The sequence below is a fragment of the Apostichopus japonicus genome, chromosome 4 (genome assembly GCF_037975245.1).
Source record: "Apostichopus japonicus isolate 1M-3 chromosome 4, ASM3797524v1, whole genome shotgun sequence".
NCBI lineage: Eukaryota > Metazoa > Echinodermata > Holothuroidea > Aspidochirotida > Stichopodidae > Apostichopus > Apostichopus japonicus.
Window position 1 is genome coordinate 12505991 of NC_092564.1, and position 27036 is coordinate 12533026.

Here is a 27036-nt window from a genome sequence, read left to right on the forward strand (position 1 = left end):
AACCTGTTTTGAATGACAACAGGAAGAGATGATCTGTTTTGAATGACAACAGGAAGATATGATCTGTTTTGAATGACAACAGGAAGATATGATCTGTTTTGAATGACAACAGGAAGATATGATCTGTTTTGAATGACAACAGGAAGATATGATCTGTTTTGAATGACAACAGGAAGATATGATCTGTTTGAATGACAACAGGCAAATATGATCTGTTTTGTATGACAACAGGAAAATATGATCTGTTTTGTATGACAACAGGAAGATATGATCTGTTTTGAATGACAATGATCCAACAGGAAGATACGATCTGTTTTGAATGACAGCTCACTAATCACACAAGCCTTCAAAGAATTGTTCAAAAACATTTCAGTAGTAGAGTTGAGAATGAATCTTATCAGAAGTGGAGTTCCAACCAACTTGCTCAAGATATATTATTCTTACTTTTCTTCTTTTTTGTCTCTGCAGTATGTTGCCAGGCTAGTGTTTACATCCTGATAGCATTTCTTATAGTGGTGTTCCTTGCAATCTTACTGTGTCTAATCATCAAATACCTGAGGAAATCAAAGTTACGAGATGCATACAGTCCTGGGTAAGAGTTCTTATAATTTGAAATAGTTGCAATAATGTTAATGCCATTTAAAGATAGAATTTATGGTCTTCTCAAACTGTGTCCACAAAGTTTTGAATCCTCCTCCTTTTCCCCTCCCCCCCTCCAATAAAAAACAACAACAACAAAAACAAGAGAGGACAGATGAAGAAGGTTGAAATCTTGCAAATGCTAGTAAATAATATTTCATATTTATTTCATAGCTTCTGCCTCTATGCAGGTCTGTTAATGCTGGCTCATGTAAATCAATATGGTGAACAATTATTGGTCATTTTTGGGGTTCAAGACATTCAAAATATTTACTTTTGTTTTTTTTTAATTCCTCTTTTAGTATATTTTCTTCATTATTTCATCAAACCTTCTTTCACTCAACTGTAATCTTACCATTAATCATTCACAAATTTTAAAGAAAAATTGCTTCTCTAGAGGCAGGGACATCCTAATTTGATCAGGTTGGTTTGGTATATTTTCTTCATTATTTCATCAAACCTTCTTTCACTCAACTGTAATCTTATCATTAATCATTCACAAATTTTAAAGAAAAATTGCTTCTCTAGAGGCAGGGACATCCTAATTTGATCAGGTTGGTTTGGTTACAGTCGTTGATTTTAATATCCGCACATCCTCATCAATATTCATGAATACAGCTGGAACTGATAAACATTATTTGTATTCTTATTATCATCTGAATAATTAATTAAGATATTATCATATTGCTCTTGTTGTAACCCTTGGTTTTCCAGCCCTCCAAATGGTCCTGACCCAAAGTAAGTGTTTGGAATGTTGGCTTTATTCACTTGATATCATCACCAGAGTGTGTTATACTACTACACAGCATTAAAGTTTCATTCATCATCTTCATCTTTTTTGTTTGTTTTTTAAAATGAAATCTACTGCTTGAACATTATCACTGCCTGGCCTTGCCCTGCAACCTTCTTCCTTCTATAGTTTCAAGTTACTCATGATGCACAGGTGTGGAAGTTACCACTTTGGGAGAGTGAGAGAGATACTTGCCCAGCCTAAAAATTGTCAGATCTTTTCCCCAAGAGAGAAATCATTTTAAAATAATAGACATTTTTCCATATACATATGTATATAGGCACAAATTTTACAGAATTTGGCATAAAATTAATAATAATAACAATAACAAAACTTGCTAGATATTTTCTAGACCCTTTGACACGATACATGAAGAAGAGAGTTATTTTATGCTAAGTCGATGGACATAGAAGCTTGGGTGGGAATGGCTGGTTTGTTTTGGCCAAAAGGTTCCCAAACTTAAGCAATTATGACCATTTCAAGGATGTTGAGTAGACTTGCTATTTAACATTTTCCTGTCAATGTGATCATAATTGGCACCCTACAAGTATCAGTTGAAATGGCTTCCATAATATAATAAAGAAAGAACTAGGTTTGTAAAATGAGAAAAGCAGGGAGTATGTTAGGGAAGGGGGAGGGGTTGGAGGATGAAGAGAGCTGGGAATGATATTTGTTGTGAGCAACCCTTCAAAATTTCATGACAATGCAAGTGCACCTACTGAAGTGATGTGAATATGACAATGGATTTCACAAGCTTTTGTTTGCTTGACTTAAAATTCACATTTGGCATGTTACTTTTGGCAAGCATGGAGGAGGGGAGAGCCATAGAGGAGGGTGGGGGGGGGAGCATGTGCCACTGAAATTATTTTGCACCAGTTTTATGGTTTGCACAATATGACTTCACCTTTTCAACTCTGCAGTCTGCAGGCTTCTCTATTCACAGTTGTCTACAAGTATTTCCAAGTTGGAATTTTTTTCTCTCCAACATTTAGTTGAATGAATGCATGTTTTCTTGCTTTTAACATAAACGGTAACACACTTGAAATCATCCATGCCATTTATTTGATAGCAAATTTTCCACAATTAGTTCTGGTAACCAGACAAACAATTCCTGGGGTTCCTTTTTGAACAAATTAAAACCAGCTACAGACCATGCCTTAAATGACCTTTAAAAACTAATGATAAATAGAGAGTTCAATGACAACCACACACCGACGCAGGCCAGCGGTCAGTCGTGTAAGCCCGCCCATGTTCAGTTTACGTCAATAGATTGCTTTCAGTTTTAGACAAATTGCAAAACCTAAACAGCAGGTAGCAGTTACAGGCCAGCATGACCTCAGACATCCTTGGAACAAACCGAACCATATCTTACAATTTGTATATTGTGGTTTTTTACTTTGAATGTTCTTTGTTGTCTAGTGATCATCCAAACTATTTACAAAACTATAGTTTGATGATAAATAATGAACAACTGTCGATTCGATTACAAAACTCAAATTGAAAAGGAAGATGTTGAATTGTTCTGTTTATTTTCAGTGACATGGTCAACTCAGTTTCAATTTGTTAATTGTGACTTCAGGATATACATAAAATACTATAAGATATAGAACTCAAATTATCTTTTCAAACCGATGAATTCGGAATCACATGGTGTTTTTTGCTATCTGTTTGGTAGTGGATATTTCCTGTCTTACATTGGCATCATAGGCAAACAAGATGAATTCAGAATCACATGGTTCTTTTTCGATATATCACATCTGACACTGTGCCACAGACTGGTCTGTTTTAGTCACATGGAGCAAACTGTAAAGGCCAAACTCGTGAACACACACGTGCAAAAGACAGGGTTTTTCTCTTGTATTTTCTTTGTAAAATTGGTGTTTATTTCATAACTTTTAAATCTTTTGTGTTATATTTCAGTATAATTTGCTTCTCAAGTTGCTATTCTGCCCAATATTACAAAAAATACCCTAACAAACTTATGAATTAACCATAGGAAAACAATTATTAATTATCTTTAATTTCCCTGCTCCCTGGGTCAAGTTTTAGTAGATATGCTAAAATGACCACAATGTTCTGACACTTTCTATCCTATTCACTAGTATGTGATTGTCTTGCTTTGTGAGGACCTCATCACCTTCAGTCTCGTCTAAATAACTAGAAAAAAAGACAGAGATGTGTATGTTTTATTTTTAGGTACCATCAGTGAGCTTATAGTAATCACATCAGTTTTATTTCTTGTCGCCGAAGCTGAATTTGTAATTCATTTTTTTTCGAATTAGCTTTTAAGTTAAAAAAAACAAATAAGAAAAATAAAAAACTTCCTGAGGCAGTTTTTTCCATATTCATGATATAATGCTTGGGGTTCAGACTTTTGAGAATCAAATGGAATGATTATTTTCTAGTAATTGGTGGGTGGGAGTACATGCCTGACGAAAGGGTTATGATTGGGTTACAGCCTTGGGGACCGGGTTCAATCAGGGACCATTTAAAATACAAGATGATGAATACCGTATTCTGACTTGCATAATACAAAATGGAATAGACCTTGTAAAAAATGAGACCCATTGACATTGTCTCCAGGACTCAGCTTGGCTGTAGACATCTCTGGGAATTGGGGGGGGGGGGAGGGGGGTACAACTGAAGTCTGATTTGGAGAACTATACTGAATAGATTTGATGAAGCTAATGGAAATTGTCAATCAAATGTAAAAACTGTTGTTTTAACTGAAATGAGAGGAAGGTGTGTTTGTAGTATTTGTACTTCGTCTCATCAAGTATAAAACAGTTGATTTGTCTCATCAAGTATAACATCTCTTCATAAAAGTTATATTAAAGATAACATTATTACTATATGTACTGTAGTGAAAAGCAACCAGACTCTGCTATCATTATGTATGTTGTTTAAAGTTTACCTTCTTTTCACTTCAGTGTGTTGCTCTTGGGGTTCTTATTAATTTTATAGTCAATTAGGTATTATGTCTAGGAACTGGAGTACTTAAGTAGGAGGCACCATCCAACTTATCTTTTCGTGAGAAATAAAATACGGCAAAAACATATTAGAGGTTGGAATGCAAATATTCTCTTTTTCTCAACTGGACATGGTTTATGTTAAATCGTATGAAAGGGGGTATTAAGGAAACAGATTGAGGTTGAGCTATAGATAAAATCCTAAGGTATTCACATTACCTACACATCTACATGCATGTAGTATTGTATTAGGTATGGCTTACAAGCATTGACTATAGATAAAGTCCTAAGGTATTCACATTTCCTACACATCTATATGCATGTAGTATTGCATTAGGTATGGCTAACAAGCATGGACTAAAGAATACTATAATGGAATGCCCATTATACTGTATCTTCAAGTACAATTACCTATAAATGCATAGAACACCACAGAAGAGCATGGAAACAGCCCATAATCAGCACTTTGGTCACTCAAATCTTTCAAATATTATTTTATGATACATTTGGATTATGAGTTGTCACTTTTCCTGAGCAAAGCTTTGTTAATATTTACTTGAAAATCATTTTGTATTCTTTGCATGAAACTTTTGAGCTTGCTTCTTTTGTGGATTTGATTTCTTTATTGAAGGATGACAAAGTTAATAAACCAACCCAGGTCTTGTGGTATCAATGTGAGACATTAATGTATTGTCTCAACAGTGTTATTCCAAATCTCACATGCAAAATTCTTCAACAGGTTTAACAAAGTAAAACATATCTTATATATGTAGTTGTGGATATTTTTCGTACAAAATATGAGTTTTATCAGACTTTATTAACTCTTTGAGAAATCTCCAGGTTTTGGCCACCGATCTCCAGGTGTGCACCTTTGGGGAGGTTGTCAGATCTGAAGAGAGCTCTCAGAAATGATTGTAATTATTTTTTTAAATATGATAAAGATTCTGTATCAGGTTTCATAAATCTCAGTCTTGTGAGTATCCCCCTTCCCACTCCCGCCCATCCCAAGGGGCAGACAGTTGCCATGGGAAATTATTAATCATCTCACATGGTCCATGAAACTTTGAACTTAAACTTTTCTTCTTCTTTTTTCTCTGTAATTTCCAACAGCAAAGCAGAGGCAAAGAACGGAGCAAAGAGCGAGAATCCTGCAGAGGTGGTTCCACTGAAATCGCAAAATTGGGTTTGTACTCCAAGTTTATCTCAGTCACAAAGTGCAGATCCTATCGGCCAATCTGAGATGAATACGGTGCCCGTAAAAACACCGAGCGACTCAGATTTGATGGTTGATGAGGAGAGCAGAATTCAAGATTTGCAACCTCAGCTCTCTCAAGTTGAACTGATAAGTCCTTGAAATAATGATCATGCCCTGCTACTTCATCTCTCTTGCATGACTTGCTCTTTAACGCCATCTTCATCTTTTCATAGTTATCCATTGGCATTAGAGATGAAATTTTGACGGTTGTTGCCTGAAAAGTATTATCTGGACGAAATTGAAGACACTATTCAGACTTCTTTTATGAGGAAACAAAAATTTGGATAGTGAAATTTATAGTTTCACTAGGTCACTGTTCTCATCTGCACTCCTCCCCCCCATCCACCCCCATACTCACTCTCTTTGAGTTACCCTTCCTAAATTTGTAAATAGATCAAAGCAAAGGTCTTTAAAATGTGGTTGAAAATTCTAATTACCAATCCTTCTTGGTGTTTCTCATATTGTATTGTTTTTAGCCAAAAAGATAATTAAAGCTACTGTACAACAACAACCAAAAGTTTAATTTCAATCAAATGTACTTTTTTTTGTGTCTTATCACCAATGCTATCCTTAAATAAAATCTAGGAGGAATCTAGCAACATATGGAATTAGCCTTCTGTCTACAAATTGTCTTTCAGGATTAATATCAGACTATTGGGCCTTACTGAGCAGATGAAGTGGAATAAATTTAAGGGGTGCAAGGATGTGATAGTGAATGATGGTTTTAATAATGGCTTTAGTTGTATATTTTATTTTGGCTTTTTCTGTTTTCAAAATTACTAAACCTCTGGGTATTAAAGTACTTAATTCTTCTCTTTTAATAATGCATGTTTTCTTGTACATTAATTATTTTACATCAATTGTCTTGATATAAGTAAGGAGAGAGTAAATCAAGCAATTGTGCGATCATTTATAAATTTGAAATTAATACGTCGGTTGCCATGGACAAAAGTTGGAATATTCAAAATCAAATCTTAGTTTAGAAACTGCATATGAATGTCGCATATCAAAGTAACTAACAGTTACCAGTGTTAGCCTCTCTGATGTATAATAATTGTGGATGTGGGCGACGAGAATAAGGTGTGGGCGACATGAGCTGATTAGGTGTGTAGACAATAAGACCATAATGGATGGTAAATGTCTTACCTTACAGTAGTTCAGAAAGGTTGACATGGAAACATATACTGGTTTGCCTGTAGAATATATCAGAGCAAACTTAACAAAGTCTATAATTGCTATTTTGAAGTTTTCATCAGTTGCTTATGTTTCATTAAAAGAAGCAATTTGTAAACAAAAATGTCCTTGTGTTACATTTGCATAATATATAAAACATAGGGTCCATGTGGTTAATATTTTGTAAAAAAAAAAATATGCAGTTTAATTTCTTATTACAAGGTTTTAGCTATTTTTTTATATATTTTTTTTAGCATGTAAGTCCTGGTGTACAGGTAGTGCTGAGTTGATTTAGAATTTATTGAAGTCCATGGTCTTTGTGGTGTTTTTACATATTCCTATCCTGGGGTTACTTAGTGGAAGGAACCAAAGTTTATATTATTTTTTCTCTCCCTCTGTCTCTCTCTTTTCACACATAAAACTTTCTAATTATAATGGATCAACCCTCCATGCCAGGGAAATTTGGCAGTGTTAGTTATGTTAGTTAGTGATTGATTAAGAAATTTTAATAGAACAGTCTGTCCAAGGGAAAAATTTAAATACCGTCCTTAAATACCCACAACCTCAGCCATTATTGTAAGTAAAACCATTAACAGCTTCTCCCAAAGATAAATATAGGTAATATACTTTGCATTCATTGTTCACATATAATTTACCAAGAAAGAACCAATTTTTTTGTTGAAATAAGAGAAAAAAGCATTGGATAAAACTAATATCATTGATCTGTGCATGATTGTATTGAGATAATCTTTAAAGCTCCTCGGAAGGTCGAGTTATACGTTCTAAGTGCTCTATTATTTTGAAGCAGTGGCCATTTTTGACGAGCTGTTTTTTCAGACATTCTATGCCCTGGGAACAGATTCATCTTCAAATTCAGGCTTCTCCATATTTGTTGACTCAGAAGACCAATGTTGGAAAAATTTATGACCCAAAATTACTCCAAATACCACTGCAATTGGCATATCTTTAGCTGATCCCTCTCAATTATTGCTATCAAGTTGCTAGTAAGGAATGATTCGGTATCATTTACCGACACCCAGAAGACTTTTTGGTACATAAATAAATTCTAATTGCAATCTTCCTGATTCTCAAACCAGCTGGGTAATGAGGGTTGTGAATAGGTAAATAGGTTAACAAGCTACATGATTGAAATGTAATTGTGTGTTATATATAGTTATCGGCACATTCGTATGAATGTTTTTAAGTAATAATTAATTAATTAATAATTTTATAGTGAGTACGTGCATATACATCTTACCCATCCATTCTTCATTTGTCCCTCAATAGGACCCTATTGAATGAACACAAGCATGTAGTCATCAAGTGCTAAGGTACCTACCTATGTGTTATAACTCTATCTATCATTACCCTTATCTTTTGCATCCCTTGCCCCATTCCTGGTGTTTTTATATTTTCGTTTAACACCTTTAAACTGGGGTTATTGTTTGTTTTACTCACATTTGACAATTTCTGGCATTGCTGGACATAATTCACCCCATTTGCATGAATTCGCTATCATACGGAAATCACTTACACATTTTCATTTCAAGACATGGCTTTGCTTGTTTGATTAAACATTCCTTCTAGTAATTCATTATTCTATTGACATTTTACTAACATTTTGATATGAGATATGAGGGGTGGTTAACTAAATGTAATTGGTTAGAAATGCTAATGGTATTTTTGGACACCAATTTATCCCCAACCTCCCCCCCCCAATTCCCCCTCTTCACATGTATCCCCTGTCATTATATATAATTACTCTCTTTCACTTGTGGACTTTCCTGCAGTATGTATGACATATGTAACAACTTTTTACAGATTCAAGAATAAACATTTAACGCACCAAAGTTCTTAGGCATTGGGCAAAATGTTTTGGAAAGGATCCATTTCCCCAAGTATGTTTTTGAACAATTCCTGTGTGTACTTAGCTTGTATTCTGATGCTTGGAATTAGGGAATCTTTGATGCTGCTGCACATAACATCATTATGATGATGATATGGTCTTGATTCTATTTGTAAGAGGACTGGGGCTGTCCGTGTTTCCTTTTTCATCCCCAGGTTCTGTCTTGAATGACTCTTTTAGTATCTGGTTTTTAATCCCCATTATACATTCCATTATCAACACTGCTAACTTGCTAGCTCTACAATCATCTTTGGTACTGTTGTATAGTACAGGCATGAGCTTTTTTCCACGAATTCGCGGAATATCCGTGATTTCTTTTCTACCTCGTGGCCAAAACTATTATCCTAACACACTGTAGCATATGTAAATTGGAGCCTATACTGCAATTTTTGCAAAGTTTTGTGTTTTTTTTTTACCCCAGGCTCATCCCTGATAGTAAATAATCACACAATCATAATGACATAGTTTTCCCCATCGGCCCATTGGTAGAGAACGAACGGTTGAAAAATTCATAGCAAAACAAAGGTGTCCCCTGGTTGTTGTTGTCTTGGTCAAGATGAAAAGCATGCGTTTGGTTAATGGTTTCCTCTCGACCAAAACAATAACAAAGAACGGGAATGAATTTTTCATTCACTGGATCTCTGGGAAAGGGCCAACAGTTAGGGGGGGGGGCAAGTTTCTGCAATAGTCACGTACAGGACAGCAAAGAGGTTCCACAGTGTAATTAGGACAATGTCATAAATTACTCGAGCAGATTTGTTCGCATTTATGTTATTCATATTGTTAAATATTCCCTTAATTTGGACACTTATCCACCCCTCCTCCTGGCTGTATGTTATAAAATACAGAATCAAATTGGTCAATGTCATGTCATGCTCGTGTGATTATTTACTATACAATAGTACTGAAAAGAGATTCATGTTTAGACCGGAGAGATCAAAATTGTTGGGCTTTAACGGCCTTGCTAACATTATCACTTTAACCTAGCTTCAGAGTTTAGTGTGGTGATCCTGCTTACGTGACATAGGCTAAAGCATATCATAAACTGTATATTTAATACATTAGTGTATTAGTAAATGTAACGATGATGCATTAATTTGTCAGTGAGTGTCAATTAGATGTAGCAAGTAATTCTCAAAGATGTGCCAACTCTGTCACAGTGGATACTAAATCTGATTTCTGGATCAGGTAAAAATTAATTTCTTTATAGCAACTCAAAATATCAAAGTCAAAATAATATTCTGGCTTCTTGCCAACATCTAAATAAAACAGCAAGACTTGAGGTAATATCTTAATTTAATGAGATTAATTTTAATCTAAAAGTATTCTGCATATGTCTGACCTCTCTGGTTAACAAGCTTTTGCAGTTTTTGGGCAAGGGTAAATCTCCAGAGGTTAGTTCCAACTTATGGTTGTTACTGTGATATTGCCAAAGAGTGCTATTTTTTATTTTGTATGGGGCATGCACTTTTTTTCTTTCTTTTTTTCCCACTTTTGGCTTAATCTATGATAATCTTCAACTTTTGCTTCACCTTGAATACTTATTATTGTAATTTTCATGAATGTAAATAAGTACCATTATTATAGAAAATTCCTTTGAATATCAAGTATGCTATGTTTATCAAAACGATTGTGGCTTAATACAAACTAGTACCGAAGCTTGAATGGTTCATGTAAAGTATTTATTAGAGCATTAATGCAATAGTTCTTCTTTAGTGTTATTTACTTATCATACATGCTATTGATTCAATTTAAAAGCCTCCCTGTCGCTTCCCTATTCTTCCTTTAGAAAAAAATAATGTTTGGTTGTGAACTAAATATTTGATCATGTATAAAAGGTTCTGCATACTTTTATTTCTTCAGTTGGAGATTTACACCAATATTATACCCATCAAAAGCAATTTATACCAATTTTTTTCTAACTATAATTCCCTCCCTCTATTGTAACCTCTCAGAATTGCATTTTTGACATTTTACTAGATAAATATATGTAACCCTGTGTTTAGTGAAACGTTTTTTCCCCTTGCTGTGAAAAAGTTGAAAAGTGTTCATCAAGGCCACCCACCAGCTTACCTTAGATTTGCCAACCATGTTGTCCTGACAGTAAACTTGCCTCTTGTCTTTGTATATGTTGGCTTTTTGCTAATCCAAAGTGGTCAGTTATTTTGGATCACACTATTCCTCCTGTTCGTCAAATTTGCTTTGTATGCTAGCACAGTGCTCTCCAAAAACTATATCTTTAGTCCCATGTCTAAATCAAAATAAATGTAATTAAGTTGGAAATGTTCCTCAACAATTAACTAAACTTTATTCAGCCCGATTCTTATATGCAAAAGCTAGGCTTGAGGTACTTCTGTTATGAAAGTGTGGAAGGTCTTAGCTAAATATTGATATAAAGCTAATAAAACAGTTAAGGATATAGTTTCTGTTAATTAACATATTTAAAGAAAAAACACACTGCCAGCCTAGTAAACTGATTTGAGTACAATACAGTCATTATTCCTACCCACTCCTCACACCACCACCCCTTTCCAACAAAGTCAATTTCAATAAGTAAAATGTAAGGAATAGTCTGTACCATTGAGCTGATGTTAGAATTGTAGGGAATGGCGATAAGCTAGTGCCTTTGTTTCTTCCCTTTATAGTTTCTTTTGGGGAGGGGGGGGGGAAAGAGAAATTTTGTGTCCAGTTCATTAAGATTTTCCCAGCCTTCCACCCCCACCCCACCCCTTCTTTCCAAATTTGAATAAAAGTCAGAATTGCTGGACTCCATCAGATATTGATCACAGTCCCCACCCAGATGTTTTATCAAAAATGGAGCAGCTTTGCTGTGTCCTCCTGCTTTTTGTTTCTACCCCCAACCATCCTTCATACCAGCTCTACACCATCCACTTTAAAGTGACCACTTTAGATCTTTTCACCTTATTAGTGATGGTTGTATTGCTGAGGGACGATCTCTCTGAGATGGTTTGAAACAGGTTAGTGTTAAACAGATGACCGTGACATTGTTTCAGCACTTTAAATATTATCTGTTGTAGCAGCAGCTTTGCACCATTAGTTTTATCTGCCTCAAGCTTATCGTTTGAACTGCTTTCACATGCCTACAGTAAGTGCCTCATCATTCATTGTTGTGCTGCAAATTTGTCAATATGTTGATAAAAAATAAGACCATGGAAATAGTAGTAGGAATATGAATTAGTCCTCTCAGCGATTACCATCGGCTTAGCAGTTAGAATGGTCTCACTCAATAACATTCACTTAATTTGGAACCAGGTTCTGTTACCTGTGGGTCGCCAAGGATTTCTCGATGGGCTGCATACAAAGTTTTAACTTAAGGTTAGGTTTTACCAATAGCCCATAAAAACTTATACCGACTATACAGCATGGAATTGTTAACAAGCTTTTTATTTGTAGTAGAAAGTTTGTAAACTCTATATACCAATTATCTGAGGATTGCAAGCCAAGATCGACAACCTTTTTGCAAGAATGCAGAGCCAACTATCATATGAGCAAAAATATTCCAATGGCATTGTAATGATTAACTTGGATGAGGTTGGGGATGTTGGTTATGATCGATGGGTTGCAGCTGAATGCCAGAAAGTTTGGCTGGGTTGTGGCCTAAATAGGTTGCAGACCGCTTATTCTAGGTGCTACTGATTTACAAACAAAAGGCTAGATATTTCAGTAGAGATAAATTTCTTTCTTGAAATTGAGAGAGGCATCTGTCATGTTTTTCTCAAACATGTGCTTTTATCTGAGACGGAAGGTGGGGGAGGGGGGTTCTGGGGGGAGTGGATGCCCATAAGTGCATCAGTGCCAATGTGCTACTTTTGTATTTACCCTTTCATGCAGTCCAATACCCCTCCCTACTATTTATCTGGTCCCATAATGCTCCCTCTCCCCTGTCGCCCAATTTAACAATCCTTTTCCCTGCCATCCATCTTCTCGCTCCTAACCGTTTAATCTTGTCTCTTTGCCCTTGTTGAACAACTGAAATATTACAAACTTCAAAAAATTCACATTCTCCAAACTAATCTTTATTATAATTTTATAAGTTTGCGTTGAACACCTTGCACCAGAATATCTGTAAAACGTATCTAAAGCTTCCACAAAATTCTAGAGTACATTCTTCACGTTGCTGAAAGAGAAGCATATTTATACCGATAAAGTCACAGGCAGCACCTCTGTAGATCCTTCTGTGTTCTTTTGTGGTGTATATGTTTTTCTTTGGTAGAATAGTAATCCTCGTCTATTTCCTTTCTTAATGTGCTCGTCAAGACCGTTAATTCGATCTGTGCCTCTTTCCTAAAACCTTAACAGCTTACACAAGAGTTTTTTCCACTCTTCGTATACAATATTAAAATATTGACTCAAAAAAACATCTTTTCTACCATAACGTTATACTCATGAAAGTATCGTTCAAAAGCATTGATATTTTTTTATTTATTCATGAGTGGCATCTAATGGCCTCTAATTATCCAGCAAAGTTGACTATTTTGCCAGTATTTAAATAATTACTCCTTGGTACCTCAACAAGTTTTCTGTTAGTTTGTTGGGTATGGATATTGCTCAATAGCCGGAGAGCGTTACTCCTTTGTGGTTAGTTTGTCCACTCGAGTGAAACGTTACCCCTGTGATCTTTTTCAAGCACCCTACGTAAAGCAACATGTTAACTTGATTTGCTCAAGTATAGGTTTTTAACCTGCTCTGAGTGGTTCTGTGCATTCTGCCTGTCGTTAATGGTGTAATGTTCCATGGACTCATCATCATAGTTTGAAGTGTCATATAGGAAAACATCCACAGAGGATGGCCATACATATTACATTGATGATGAAGATTCTTTAGCGAAGTATTCATGAAGCTAAGACCTTTCATATGCTTGTGTGGAAAATCACTTACATAGATAGCTACACTATTGCATCCCCTGATGAACTGGCCTTAAAAAATAAAATAAAATATGTCAAGCGTTTAGATTTTTGGGACTTGTGCCAATCATTACCACTTCCCACATCACATGTTTGGGATTTTTGGATAAATATGATGACCAATTTATTATTAATGGCTTTATGCCTGTTTCCTTGGCAGGTAATATCTGTAAATGGTGGTTTGAAGTAGTTGAGAAAGTCAGATAACGAATAAAACTAAGTGGATGATCTGTTGAACCTACTTGTGTTAGTCGCCATTAAAGACTATTAACACAGATCAAAGAATTGTAAAAAGCCTTTTTTTGTAGAAAGATAAAAAACCAGTCTGGTGTGACAGGAAGTAATTTAAGGTTGAACGATATATTTACTCATCCACCTTACTTCCCATCTCAACACTGTAGCACGCACAGTAACATCAATGAGCCTTCTGTTTAACACTGTAGCATGCACAGTAACGTCAATGAGCCTTCTGTTTAACAAGGAGTGAAGATTTCCCAGGGTGCTACTTCTTTGGTTATATTTTTGAAACGACCTTTAAGCCTAAAAATGACTTTTAATGAGTTAAAAAGTTCTGAACAAGTTAAAAGTTCTGAACATGTATTCCACCACCACCTACCTTACCTTTTCCTTACCATTAATAGCTACAGTGAGCATAGTGAATTTGAAATTGAGCAGTCTGTACTGAGAAGTGAATGCCCCAAGGTGATAGGTGCTGGAAGGAGTTAGGGAATGAGTTAGTATGGTATTTTAATACTTGAACAGTGTATTCTCTATGCACCCACCTTCTCTTCCCCCATTAATAGATGCAGAATACATACTGATCTTATCAAGGCATCTGTACCAATAAGTGGATACCCCAGGGTGTACACTTCATAGGATAGGTTCTGGAATGATTTAGTATGGAGGGCATAGATTCTTGTAGCACCTGGAGTGGGGTACATATAGCTTAACCATGTCAGAACCCATCTGTTATTAAACTACAGTGAACCAAACTGTTTTAGGGAGTTGGGGGGAAAATGGAAGGTGTACATTGATACAGTTCTTTGAAAATTTACTTAAAATACAATTATTGACTCTGCATCGTACCAGATTTTAACTTTATTCTACCAAACCGAAATGGTTGTACGTAGAGCTTCCCTTCACCTGCAAAAACAAACAATAGGTATTCACAAAATACTCAAAGAACCATTCTTACTTAGCATGCTTTAAATTCTACAGTTATTCACCAAAGGCATTTCTTTATTTCACTTTCAAACTTGTTATACTGCTTTAAGTGTGAGTCATGTACTAATTGCAATTGGTAAGTCTTAGAGTAGCAAGGAACCTCTCCATCATCTCGCAGATGACATTTTATCTCTTTGCATCGATTCAGCCAAGTGCCATTAGTGCTTAGTACATCTGCCTCTTCTTCGAAAAAAATAACACTCTTCACGGCGAACTCAACCTTCTTTTTTCTTCTTTCTTTTCCCACTTTCTTAAATATTCACATTTCATATAAATATATATATATATATCAACATCTGTCTATATGTATGTACATATTATCGTACTTTGCATAAACCATCAGCTTTGACGTTTCATATTTCCAGAAACTACGTCCTTGTCTATTCATGAAAAGTGGCAAGAGAGCTTTGCATTTGATTTCAGTTGGATGAACAAAGGTAGAAAAATGTCAATTTAGGGATTTGTGTTTTGTACTTTCTTTCCCGTATACTAAATTCGCAGGTTTGAAGAGTGAATACATGTTTAGAAACATGTGTATCGATTGCCTCAAAGAAAAGAATCATAATAAAATAAGTCAATAATCAGTATTCCAAGGTTTCAAGTGTCTCATAGTCAGTAGCAAAAAGGATACGTATATTCTCTAAGAAAAGAAAGGGAAAAAATAGCTGTATTAGCAAAAAATTGATTGAAAAGGAAAACAAAGAATTGTACACCAACTTTCCCCAAAGCCTCCTGAAAAATATTGGGACGGGAAACTCTGATTTCGAGGTCTACTAATTACAAATGGGGAACTGAGGAGGGAGGGGGAGGGAGTATGTATGTTTTACTTGGTGTCCCTGAAAGATTGCCAGTCAGGAGAACGAAACACATATTGCATAGAGAGTTGATGTGCAATCCTTTCATAAACATTGCTAATGGTATCTCGAAGATTACAGCATTTACATGGTTACTTTTAAGAAAAGGGGGTGGGGGGAATTAGAACTTCTCAGAGACTCTTGTCTGTGTCTGTAATTAACTTAATCAAAAAACAGTCAGTGTGACATTCTCTTGCTGCTGTTTCATCATCGTTCTTTTGTGAGTATAAAAATAAAATTGTGTTAAATGGTTAAAACTGATTTGCTTACATTTGATTTTGTTATTGCTTATTTACAGAATGGATCAGAGGGCACAGCTGTCTGAAGTTCCTGGAAGTTATATGCAGTAGGGTACCAGATTAGGTTCGGTAGGTGACATTTGCATGTTATGATGAAGAAGGGCGCCAGCGAAGAACCCACCCGAGCAAATTAGGAGAGGGCAGAAAATGAAAGAAGGAAGAAATGGATAACCGACCGATCGATCGACTGACCGAATGGCGCAGAGAAGGATTAAGCGGGATAAAAGCTGTTAAGATCTAACACAGGATGAGGAATATGGTTGCCTCTATTAGAGGGACATTTCAGAATGTACCCAGTGTCCCGAGCAATGGCATGTAGTGGCTACCGCTCAGTGAAGTGTAAGTGAATCGATCCCAGCGTTATTCCTCGCTCCTCATTAGCATATGAACAGTCGGCAGAGAAAACTCCTGTAAATGAACAATTTGCATCTGTCAGTTGTCCGGGGGGATCACTACCCACGGCGATGACGATACGTCTGTACCTGAAATAAGGCGGACAACGGATAGGAGTGAAACAGGGAACCACGACAAGGAGATTCAGAAGCGATTATATTCGTCCACTATAAAGTCGACTGTTCTTCCTTACGCTGCGAAAGAAAAGAATGAACAAAGTTGATGTTACGGAGATGAGTAACGTTTAGGAAACAGTCGATGGAGAAATGGGAAGAGAATATTGACAAGGCAAGAAGGACAAATACAATACATTATGTGTGCTATCAAAATCTTTTTAATCTCACTAGTTTTCATATGGTTCATTCTTTTAAACATGGTCTCATATGTTGCATGGTCGCATGTTTTATCTGAGTTCACAGTGACCCATCTACATAGGTAAGCAAGCGATCTGACTTTCTCAGCTGGAAGAGTCATTGTCAGACAGTTAACCCCAAAGATAATAGGAGATGGGATTGGTAGAGTAGGTAGGTTTGGGAAGGTAGGAGAGGGGGGAGGGGCTGTGTAAAAGTAAACTTGGTGATATAAATCTGGCATCAATCTCAGTTCATGTGCCAAGCCAAGCATGCACCATATATACAGATGTAACAAAACTCTGTAGTTATATCTTACAAATTAATGAAAGTGGCTGGAGTACAAGTCTAATTCTTGGAACATATTACTAATGAAGGTCAACTGGAGTGTGCCAGTCGATGAGTACAACAATTTCTATAAGTCAAGTAAGGAATACATCTAACCAACTCTGAAATGTATTTTACTCACAAGATCCACAACGCTGAGAAACAGGAATCAAGGAAATTTGGAGAACAGTTTACTTTCTTTATTTTCAGGATGGTAGTACTTTACAACTTCATTTCCATTAGATTGCCAATGATAAAACCAAAGCCATTTAGCCTTCAAGAAATATGAAAATGGACAAACTCTCAAATGGTTGGGTGTAATAGAGATGAATAAACAAAAAAAAGAGATACGGTTTGATACAACCAGTACTTTATTCGATGGTTTTAACTGAAAGGAGACATGGAAAATAGGAGAAGAAAGAAAAATGCAACGCAGGATGAAATCTCGGCTACCGAAAAACATCAAAAATTCATTTCACTTTCAAGATCTTCCATCATATGAAGGAACAATAATTGCCCTTTTTTATCAAATTTCTTCCTTTTTTTTAAAGCCAATAATATTTTCTAAATACCAATCTAAAGTGCCTAACAATAACAACAACGAAAAAAAGGTAGTTTATATGCATTTCTTGAAAAAAGCGAACTAGCATGTAGCTAGAAGTGTATTGAAATATTTGGGTCGGCTGTTTTTGCCTGAATGGTTTTTTTTTTTTCAATTTAAAAGAAAGTTTGTTCACAAATTCAACTCAATGTAATAACTTATCTTTAAATCATTTTATGAGGAACCTTTTTTTATATATATATCTTTTTTCTTTAAATTGTGAATGTTACAACTGGTCGGCCACTTGATGTTGACAAATTACCTTCTCCGAGAATTCGGAGACACTGGTCGTATTTGGATCCTCAGCAGAAAAATATGAATGGTTGTTGGGAGGAGGGGCAGCTAAAATTGGTGGATAAAGGGGCATAGGAGGGGGTAAGGAGAACAATCATTATTCTTGGTGAAGTTATGTGATTGACAGTTTATAAGGTTTTGTAGAGTTTATTTGGAGTGTAATCTTTCTGAATTTACATTCTATCACAACAACAAAATTGTCAAGATCCGACATCTTTCACTTTTGGTCAGATATTTGAAACAAAGTTTGTAACAACATATTCTGTGTTTTTGAGTGTATAATTAATGCAGTGATTCAAAGATAGTAACCTCTGTTATATACTCATTTTTCGATGTACGCAAATTGCAGATTTAACATGCATGGTTATGGCCTCAATCACCAGCGCGACATTTGGTATGCCAACATTTTTGACTGCAAAATAGACTGTTAAAATGTGCTTCTTTTACAGCTGAAATGCGTCTGATGTGAACTTTGAAAATTTATTAATATATCGATTCAAAATTTTCAGGAGTTGTGAAACTTTTCTCGTAACTGTCCGTTGTCCCGCTGGGAGTGTGTTTGGCTAAAACAGAATTTGCTCAATGGTAACAGTCATAGGTTTACCTCTACTCTACCTGAAAATAACATTTAAAATATTTCAAATTTAAACCAGATTTATAAAACTGATAAAAGTGTATAACGGTTTTAATAACCTCGCAGACGGTTTAAGGTTTGAAAGGGACTGAGAGATTTACTAACAAGTCTTTGATGGAAGTTCTAATAATCTTTGCTGTATTGTGGGTTTAAGTAAGTGAATAAGTACAATGCATGCTTGATAAAACATAACTCTACAAAATGGATTGAAATGTTCATGATTGATAATGGTTATATATCGCATAGGATGGTACAACCACATTACTATTAAAGGCAGTATGTACAGCATAGACATATGACAAGATATCACATGACAAACCAATATGTTAGTATTACAGAACTGACATAAATCTGCTATCACCATGAACAGGTTTGTTCTAATTACTTAGGATGAAATCTAAACCTTGTCCATGTTGTCAGAAGACCAATAATGTTAACACTTTTAAAAAATTTAAGAGAAAAGGGGGGAAAATGAACTGTTTAACAAAAGTGCATATTATCTAATGTGAAGAACCTGTATAGGTAAATGTAAGGATCTTCTTCAAAGGCAGAAGGAATTGAAAACAGAGGAAAATGACTCAAACGGACAGATCTCAAAGACAAACTAAATCGGAACAATGAAAGGAGTGAAATTTGACCAAAGCAGTCGGCTTTACGATGAAAGGAAAGAAGATAATGAAAGAGACTGCTGGAGATTAAATGGGAGCGACACTCTGTAGATGAGTATAGAGAAGAGACAAATAAAGAGCAATGGAAGTTCAGGAGAGAATTAGTAGTAGCAATGGATGATAAGGAGAGAATTAGTAGTAAGGAGACAAAAGATTATATTAAATCCATCATTGTCAATACAGAAGAGACATTTTAGCAATGGATTTTAAGGAGAGAATTAGTCATAGCAATGGATGATAAGGAGAGAATTAGTAGTAAGGAGACAAAAGATTATATTAAATCTATCACTCTCAAATGTCAGACGAGTTAGAAAGCAACAAATTACGTCCAACAGTTCACGACTGGAGATATTCGTCCATGATACCCTAGAAGGATGGCTATCAAAATAACTGATGGATTGCTCCAGTGTATAGACAGACAGACAGATAGATGCTCTTTTATACACTTTGGCATGCTAGATAGTGAACCTATGTTGACTTTGCATTCTATCATATTCACTACAATGGGTGTTTTTTTTTTCTTTTTCTTCATGAACTCTTTACAAACCTCTTCATTCGCACCTGCTAAGGCAGAGAAAGCTAGAACAATGCCATGGCTGACCCATGACCCATGAATTCTGTAAAGTATCTCCCACAATGCGTTTGGGGGCTCTGTTCTACTTTTATAGCAGTGGAACAAGCTCTTCTTTGTTACATTCATTAGAAATACAGGGATTCTGAGCATATGATAAAATTTCCATTTTGGATTCAAAAGTCTCTCACCAAGCCATGTTTGTAATTAGTAAAGGAAGGAAAAAGCTGAGTTCAAAAGGAAGGACACTTGAGGAGGTCATGACCGGAATAGAGGAAGGGAGGGTGAGAGTGTGAACAAGAGGTGTCATCATATGAGGCAGCAATTATTTGTAGACTTAAATTTTTTGTCTTTATGAAAAACAAATTTGCTCATCTACGAGAAATGTCAGCCCAACTTGCACTTCTCTTTTTCATTACAAAGGACAATGGGCTTGAGCATTAGCTGTAAATTTGCAAAATATGGATAATTTATGTTTCAAAGCCGGTTTTGAATAGAGGCAGACCCATTTTGGAAAGCATTGTACCATTTTAGCCATGATGGTGTTTAGAAGGACAGAGTAGAGCAAAAACAGATTAAGGCAACTAGGATGTATTTTAAAATTATAAACAAAAAACTTGAAATAAAGTAGCTGATTGTATCCATTTATTTTAGGGGAGGTTAATTAATCACTTTTAAAACCAATAAAAGTAATAAGATTGTCCTTAATGGTGCAAGTTTAAGAATGCAATCAATGTATATGAAATATATTTTCAATTTCTTATATTTGTACAAAAAAATAGTTTAAATCCAATTTTAAGTAAACATGGTTAAAAAAAAGGTTCCTGTAAATAAAACGTTGACATGAAAATATAATATTTGTTTTTCCTCTCTTTTGTTTTTTCTTGTTTCTGTGAAGTATATCTCACTTTATATAGTTAGAATTGATGAAACAAGGTATTAACATTTAGGTCTGTACTGATGAGCTGATGTCATCATGAGCGTTCCAGAGAATGAGAATACATGAGATGGATATTTTCACACCGGGATAGCTACAGAAACATTTCTAGGACTAATTACTTTTATTCCTTGCCAGAGGCCAAAAAATCTATGAGAGGGTCATCGCGTGTGTGTGTGTGACACCTTTGCTTATAAACACGAAAACTCGAACGCATAAATGATGGATGGACTTCATTTTAGAAAATATGTGGATTTAGTACAGGGTTGTCCAACCGCCGCAGGGTTGCGTCCGGCCCGCCAGAGATGCTCTACAGTGAGAAATTTTAGTGAGCAGATTTATTGATAACAATTTGAAGCTATATAATCAATCATTCGAACCTTCTGGGTCCAAAAAACTGCATACAGGTCATTTTGTGTGACACTCTCAGCGGAGGGGGGGGGGGGCGGCTGGACTTTATTCATCTGTTTTATCAGGAAGGAAAATAAATCAGCGCGTGCAGTGCTCACATTTTGTGCCCTGGGCTTCGGGGAAAATTCGAGCGTAGGGTTCATGCGGCCCCCTCCTTCATCATAATCATTGCATGTGGCCCTCCTCTGCAAAAGGATGGACAACCCTGATTTAGTAGAACCCTATTGCTTCCTGTCAAGAGAGGTCAAAAGTCTGAAAACCTAGTAAACATGATAACTCAAACAAAACGTAAGGTGGATGAACTTCATATTTAGTATGCAGATGCACCATAATGAATTGAAAAAATTTGGTGTTTTTCTATGGAGGTAAAAGGTCATTCGAAGTCAACAGAGGTCACAGCCTGAAATCCTTTTTAAGCTCTTGCACTCAAAGTGGAAAGCTTCAATTTACGTGGATGCAACTTATCGAGTACAAGAACCCTTTCGTTTCTGCTGAGGTCAAGGATCATTGGAGGCGGTCAAAATATTAAAATTGGTCACCAGTGTTAGTCCCAGTTCTATATTTCATACAAAAAAAGCGTTCATCATTCATAATAGCTGAAAGCCTGGGAGAGGAAACATTTAGCAGGGGCGTATCCAGGGGGGGGGGCGCAACAGGCGCGCGCCCCCCCCCTATTGGCCGTCACCAAAAAAAAAAAAGTTTAGCAAAAAAAAAAAAAAAAAAATTGATGACGACCTTTATGTGAGATGTCGGTGATCGCTCAACCCCCCTCCCCCTCCCGTATGCTTTATTTTTTGTTTGCCAAAAAAAAGTTCTGGCGAAGTTCGGCGGCATAATAGTTTTAGAAACATAGATGGTAATTGTGTTTGTATTATCACTATAAACACTAAGTGACATGCCAGCCATACTAAATTGTGCATTTTGTGTCCATATTTACTGGAAATGTTGCTTATTATTAAGGTCGAAAAATGGATCACATATGGCCATGGGCGGCGATCCTGGGTGGAGGGGGGATATATCCCCCCATGAAAATGGGTGGAGGGGATGTAATGCACCATATCCCCCCCCCCCACCAAATGCCAGGGATAAGAATATTTTCATGCCTACATTTATGCATCTTCGTTAATGTACGGCTCTTTTTTAGCTTCATTTCTCGCCTACCATAAACGCAGTGCGATCTTTTCAAATAAAGCGTCTTTATAAAGCAAAAATAGTTGACTGTAGGCTTCATTGGCCCTATAACAACAAAATGTATTATTGCGCCCACGGTATTGATATAGTACATATATGCACCCTCATAGTATTCATATAGGCCCTATAGTAGGCCTACACACGTACATGTTCCCTCGAACAGCTGAGAATCTCATGTAACCAGGGTAATGCTTAATACACGTTTCACCTGGATGCCCTAGCAATCGGTACCTAGGAATGTAACTATGTGTAATTGTGTATTGCATGTGTATAGGCCTATAATAGCCTGCATGAGGCCATTATCTTCATCGAATAATATAAAAGAGCTCTCGAACATTCTAACGTTGCGCCTGAAACAAGATTGACAGGGGCAATTTTCCCAAAATAACACCCGAAATTAAAAAAAAAAGTATTTTGGATCCTGATTATGAGATATTTCGGACATGACATCCCTATTTTAAAGTTGGGTATATGCCGCTTGGAAACCTCGGGAAGTGCCGTTTCCGGCCATCTAGAGGGTTTGTTAATCCCCAAATTTTCTTGTACGCTTCGCGCCAACTCATGGTGGCGCTACGCTTAGATAGTCAACAAGGTCATATCCCCCCACTCGGAAGTACGGATCGCCGCCCATGCATATGACACCATTTTGCATTTCAGCCCTTCTTCGAAAGCAAAAATTGTACACCCCTCCCCTTAGACCCATCCCCCAGGACGGCGATCATTCATGCCTGGCGCCCCCTCTATTGGAAAATCCTGGATACGCCCCTGTTTAGCATTAAGTGCCAAGATAAAGTTATAAGAAACGATATGACATATCGAACACCTTCCTCCAAAAACGACCCTCCTCACACCAGTGACTTCCATGAATGGCTTTTTAATGTCCAATCTGTTCCTTTCATGTATAATTTTTCTTTCAGATTATTGACAATTTTATTGTACAAAACGGTATTAAAATATACAAAGTATATGCAATATATGCAACATTTAAATAGTGGAATAAATATCATGTAGAATGGTGGCGTGGGAACCAAATATATACTCGGTGAGCTAAAACAAATAAAGGCATTCTTTGGGCTTGGCCGGGAATTGAACCCGGGACCTCTCGCACCCTAAGCGAGAATCATACCACTAGACCACCAAGCCATTGATTACTTCACCGTTTAGAAACATATATAGGTTTAGTTGGTGGTTGTACTTTATGCTTGTCCTGTGCAGGCTGTAAGAAAAACACTTCAAAGCAATATGTGTGTTTTGGTTACATTTCTGACAACAAGTAACGTTAGCATGTTTTTCTTCTATATATTTTTCTTCTTTCTTTGTTTTAACCTTCTTCTACTTTTCTGTGTTGTAGGCTTGTTAGAAATTATTGCTTTGTAATGAATAGTAAAACCCGTTGTTCTCATTCTCACGTTATAGACACCATGCGCACACACACATAACTGTGTAAAAATAAAGAAGCTACTTCATATTTCTTTCAGTTTATGAACAATTTTATTTTAGAAAACATTTATAAATATACAAATTATACAATATTTACAGTTTAGAAATAAACAGAAAAGCAACTCGGCAGTAAGTTACATATCATAGGCACCAAATACACACAACTAGAACGTTACCAGAGCAAAAGTTTCTGTAAATGTTCTTTCTTCTCTTCGTAGTGAATAACGTTTCACTCAATCATAAGGTCCGCCAAAAGCAATTACGAATGGGCTTGTCCGGGAATTGAACCCGGGACCTCTCGCACCCGCGAGAATCATACCACTAGACCAACAAGCCACTGATTACCTGAACTTTTAGTAATCTATATAGGGTTGTACTTTATGCTTGTCCTATGCAGGCTGTCAGAAAAAAAATACTTGAAAGCAGTACTATTATGCGTGTATTTGGAAACAATTCTGACAACAAGGAACGTTAGCATGTTTTATTTTATATATATTTCTTCTTCTTTTGCTTTCTTTTTTACCTTCTTCTACTTTTCTGTGTTGTAGACGAATAGTAAAGCCTGTTGTTCTTATTCCCGCGTTATGTCACTAGAGAGACATGTCCCATGCACACACATAACTATGTAAAAATAAGAAACTAATTCATCTTTCTTTCAGTTAATTAACAGTCGTATTGTAGAATATATTTATAAATATACAAATTATACAATATTTTCAGCCTGGAATTAAACAGAAAAGCAGCCCTGAAGTATGTTAAATATGAAAAATAGGCAGCAAATACACACAACTAGAACGTTACCGAAAGCAAAAGTTTCTGTAACTTTTCTTTCTTTGTAATGAATAACGTTTCACTCAATCATAAGTTCCGTCTTAAACAATTATCTAGGGCTTGTCCGGGAATTGAACCCGGGACCTCTCGCACCTAAAGCGATACTCATACCACTACAAACAAGTCATTGATCGTTTAACTTCGTTCCTTTGCCGTTGTACATGTTTGGCGAGTAAACACTTTAATTATGCCATGTGTCTCATTACAAGTTTGACAATAGGTGTAACGTTAACGTGTGTTTTGCACTGGGTCGTGTGCATGTTAGGGTTTCTATATTTGTGTGAAAGAAATTGACATGTGTTGAATTAAATTAATATTGTCATATGTCAGTTTTTGTGCTATGATTAAATTATATATGCATATTAATATGCCACATAATCCAAGCAGTTGGAATTAGAATAAACGTTATGCTAAACGTTATGTTCACAACGTTCATCAAAATTTGCATACATGCCAAAATTGGAAACCATGGCCAGCAGTATCTTGATATGCATTTTAATTGGTTGTGCAAGCCTAGGATGACTTATCCGGACAGCTTTGCTTTTTGTCAATGCCAATATAGTCTCATAGCTAGGCCTGTATACTCGATTTCTTCCAACCAGAATATTATAAAATAACATGTGACACTGGTCGTCCAATGAGAGCACGAATAACTGACATATGTCAATTTAATTGGATATATGTCGATTTCAGGACTTATTTCACACTATGTGTCGATTTCATCCAATCAGAGCACGAGAAACATAAATATGTCAATTTAATTCGACATGTCGATTTCGGGACTTATGGCACACTAGGCGCACCATAAGCGTCCACGTAACTCACCGGAGAGATTCCAGGTAGCATACGTCCATTAAGGACCCAATGACTTATACACACTAAATCACAAAAATAATGTGGTCTCTAAGTCAAGATAGAAGTTCTCACTAGCTAAACGCTACCCATCACTGGATAGCTGACAAGTTGGCCTTTCATGACACCATCAGTTTCCCATATCATGACCTGAAGATTTATTGCTATCAGAGCCTGAAGTTTTCGTCACTTGTGAACTCTTCACTCAGTAATAAACAATTTTCGTACGCTGCTCCTGGGAGGCCTAAAGGGGTCTACAATCGCCACAATTGACCCAATTTTGCACCAAATGTTCTTCCATTCATGTTCTTCAAAATGCATGCCACATAATCTAGATCCGGATTGCTAACATATCAAGAAAGATGTTCTCCTACTACATTTTGGCACTTTTCCTGAGCTAGGTGAACATCTGGTCGGATTGATATAGACTGTAAAAGGAGTATGCCTCCTTCCAAAGCTTGGGCATATTTGTTAAATTTGAACGGGCGCCCTCTTTTTATATTTCAATTTCAATGACCGGGAACTTATGATGTTGTCACACAAGATACGTACAGAATTGTCATCAACATAAGGTAACATTCAGGCTATTCCACCATACATTACCAATACCAAGAAGACAGAACACATAATACTTTTTGTCGGAGATGGCTTCCATCATAGTCCTTAATTAAGACATTGATATCGTTTTTCGCTATCCTGTTGCTTAATCATTGTCTTCCATTTTCATGTTAACGATATTGTTTTAAACTTCTACAGTGTGTGTACTGTTTTCGCGAAATAAATTTTCTCACTGTCTCAGTGGTAAATAGTACTACTATAGCACTAGTCCCGTGCTTAAAGACTTCTAATTAGGAAGAGAAGCTTGGCTGTAGTATAGAATTCTAACGATGGACCAAAGTAAACGGCAAAGTCCAGTCAATAAATTAGTCTACATAAACATATCCAAAGCAATGCTTCGATCTAGCCAACAACCTTAAAGTTAAACACTAAACATCCAGGTAGCCAAGGCCTATACTTCTCGAAAAGATTGCTGAGGTTTGATAATAATAACAATAATATAAATTACATTTATGTAGTGCTTAATACAGTATTTTAAAGTGCTTTACAAAGTAGGAAACCAAGGAGAAAAAGGAATCAAACAGAAATGTATTAAGTTGCCTCTTGAAAATACAGAGGGAGGGAGAGTCACGAACGTGAAGTGGGAATCTTAATGTCAATAGGAATTATTTCTGTGGTTGACTGGAAATTAAACAGGTTTTTAATTTTTGTCTTGCCAGTCTTGTTTAACAAAAAGGTTAAGGCTAGACTTAAACCTAGCCAACACCTATGTATGTATACCAAACTTCTGATGGTAGGTTTGGCAACCAGAAGGAACAAAATGGCTAAACTAATGTGAAACAGTGGCTACAGTATTTGATTGCTCCAGTTATCTTTAAATATTTTGTCTTGACACTTTACATTGTCAAGGAGTATTTCTATAGACTAGGTGTTTTTTCTAGCCA

The 27036-nt window shown here is 36.2% G+C and overlaps 2 protein-coding genes and 1 non-coding gene across 13 annotated transcripts in view; 2 read left to right on the top strand and 1 right to left on the bottom strand.

The window, feature by feature from the left end:
• The window catches only part of LOC139966478 (uncharacterized), a 94392-nt gene extending 73665 nt beyond the window's left edge, over positions 1–20727 (top strand). For 4 of the 10 annotated variants that reach the window (XM_071969517.1, XM_071969510.1, XM_071969512.1 and 1 more), the window contains 4 exons: positions 469–592; positions 1354–1377; positions 5509–5581; positions 16034–20727. In XM_071969517.1, coding sequence (XP_071825618.1) covers positions 469–592; positions 1354–1377; positions 5509–5581; positions 16034–16060 — 248 coding nt within the window. In that variant the 3' untranslated portion in view covers positions 16061–20727. Of the gene's footprint in view, positions 1–468; positions 593–1353; positions 1378–5508; positions 5582–8113; positions 8158–11661; positions 11711–16033 lie in introns of all 10 variants that reach the window. The other 6 variants (XM_071969518.1, XM_071969514.1, XR_011792682.1 and 3 more) reach the window with 5 other exon arrangements.
• Positions 20728–23482: 2755 nt separating this feature from the next.
• Positions 23483–23554, bottom strand: Trnap-agg (transfer RNA proline (anticodon AGG)). Its single transcript has one exon. It is a non-coding gene; the product is annotated as a tRNA-Pro (tRNA).
• A 2415-nt stretch (positions 23555–25969) lies between these two features.
• The window catches only part of LOC139966479 (uncharacterized), a 37243-nt gene continuing 36176 nt past the window's right edge, over positions 25970–27036 (top strand). The window contains exon 1 of one of the 2 annotated variants that reach the window (XM_071969520.1): positions 25970–26106. The gene's annotated coding sequence lies outside the window, so the exon portion shown is untranslated. Of the gene's footprint in view, positions 26107–26138; positions 26160–27036 lie in introns of those variants that run through there. The other variant, XM_071969521.1, reaches the window with a different exon arrangement.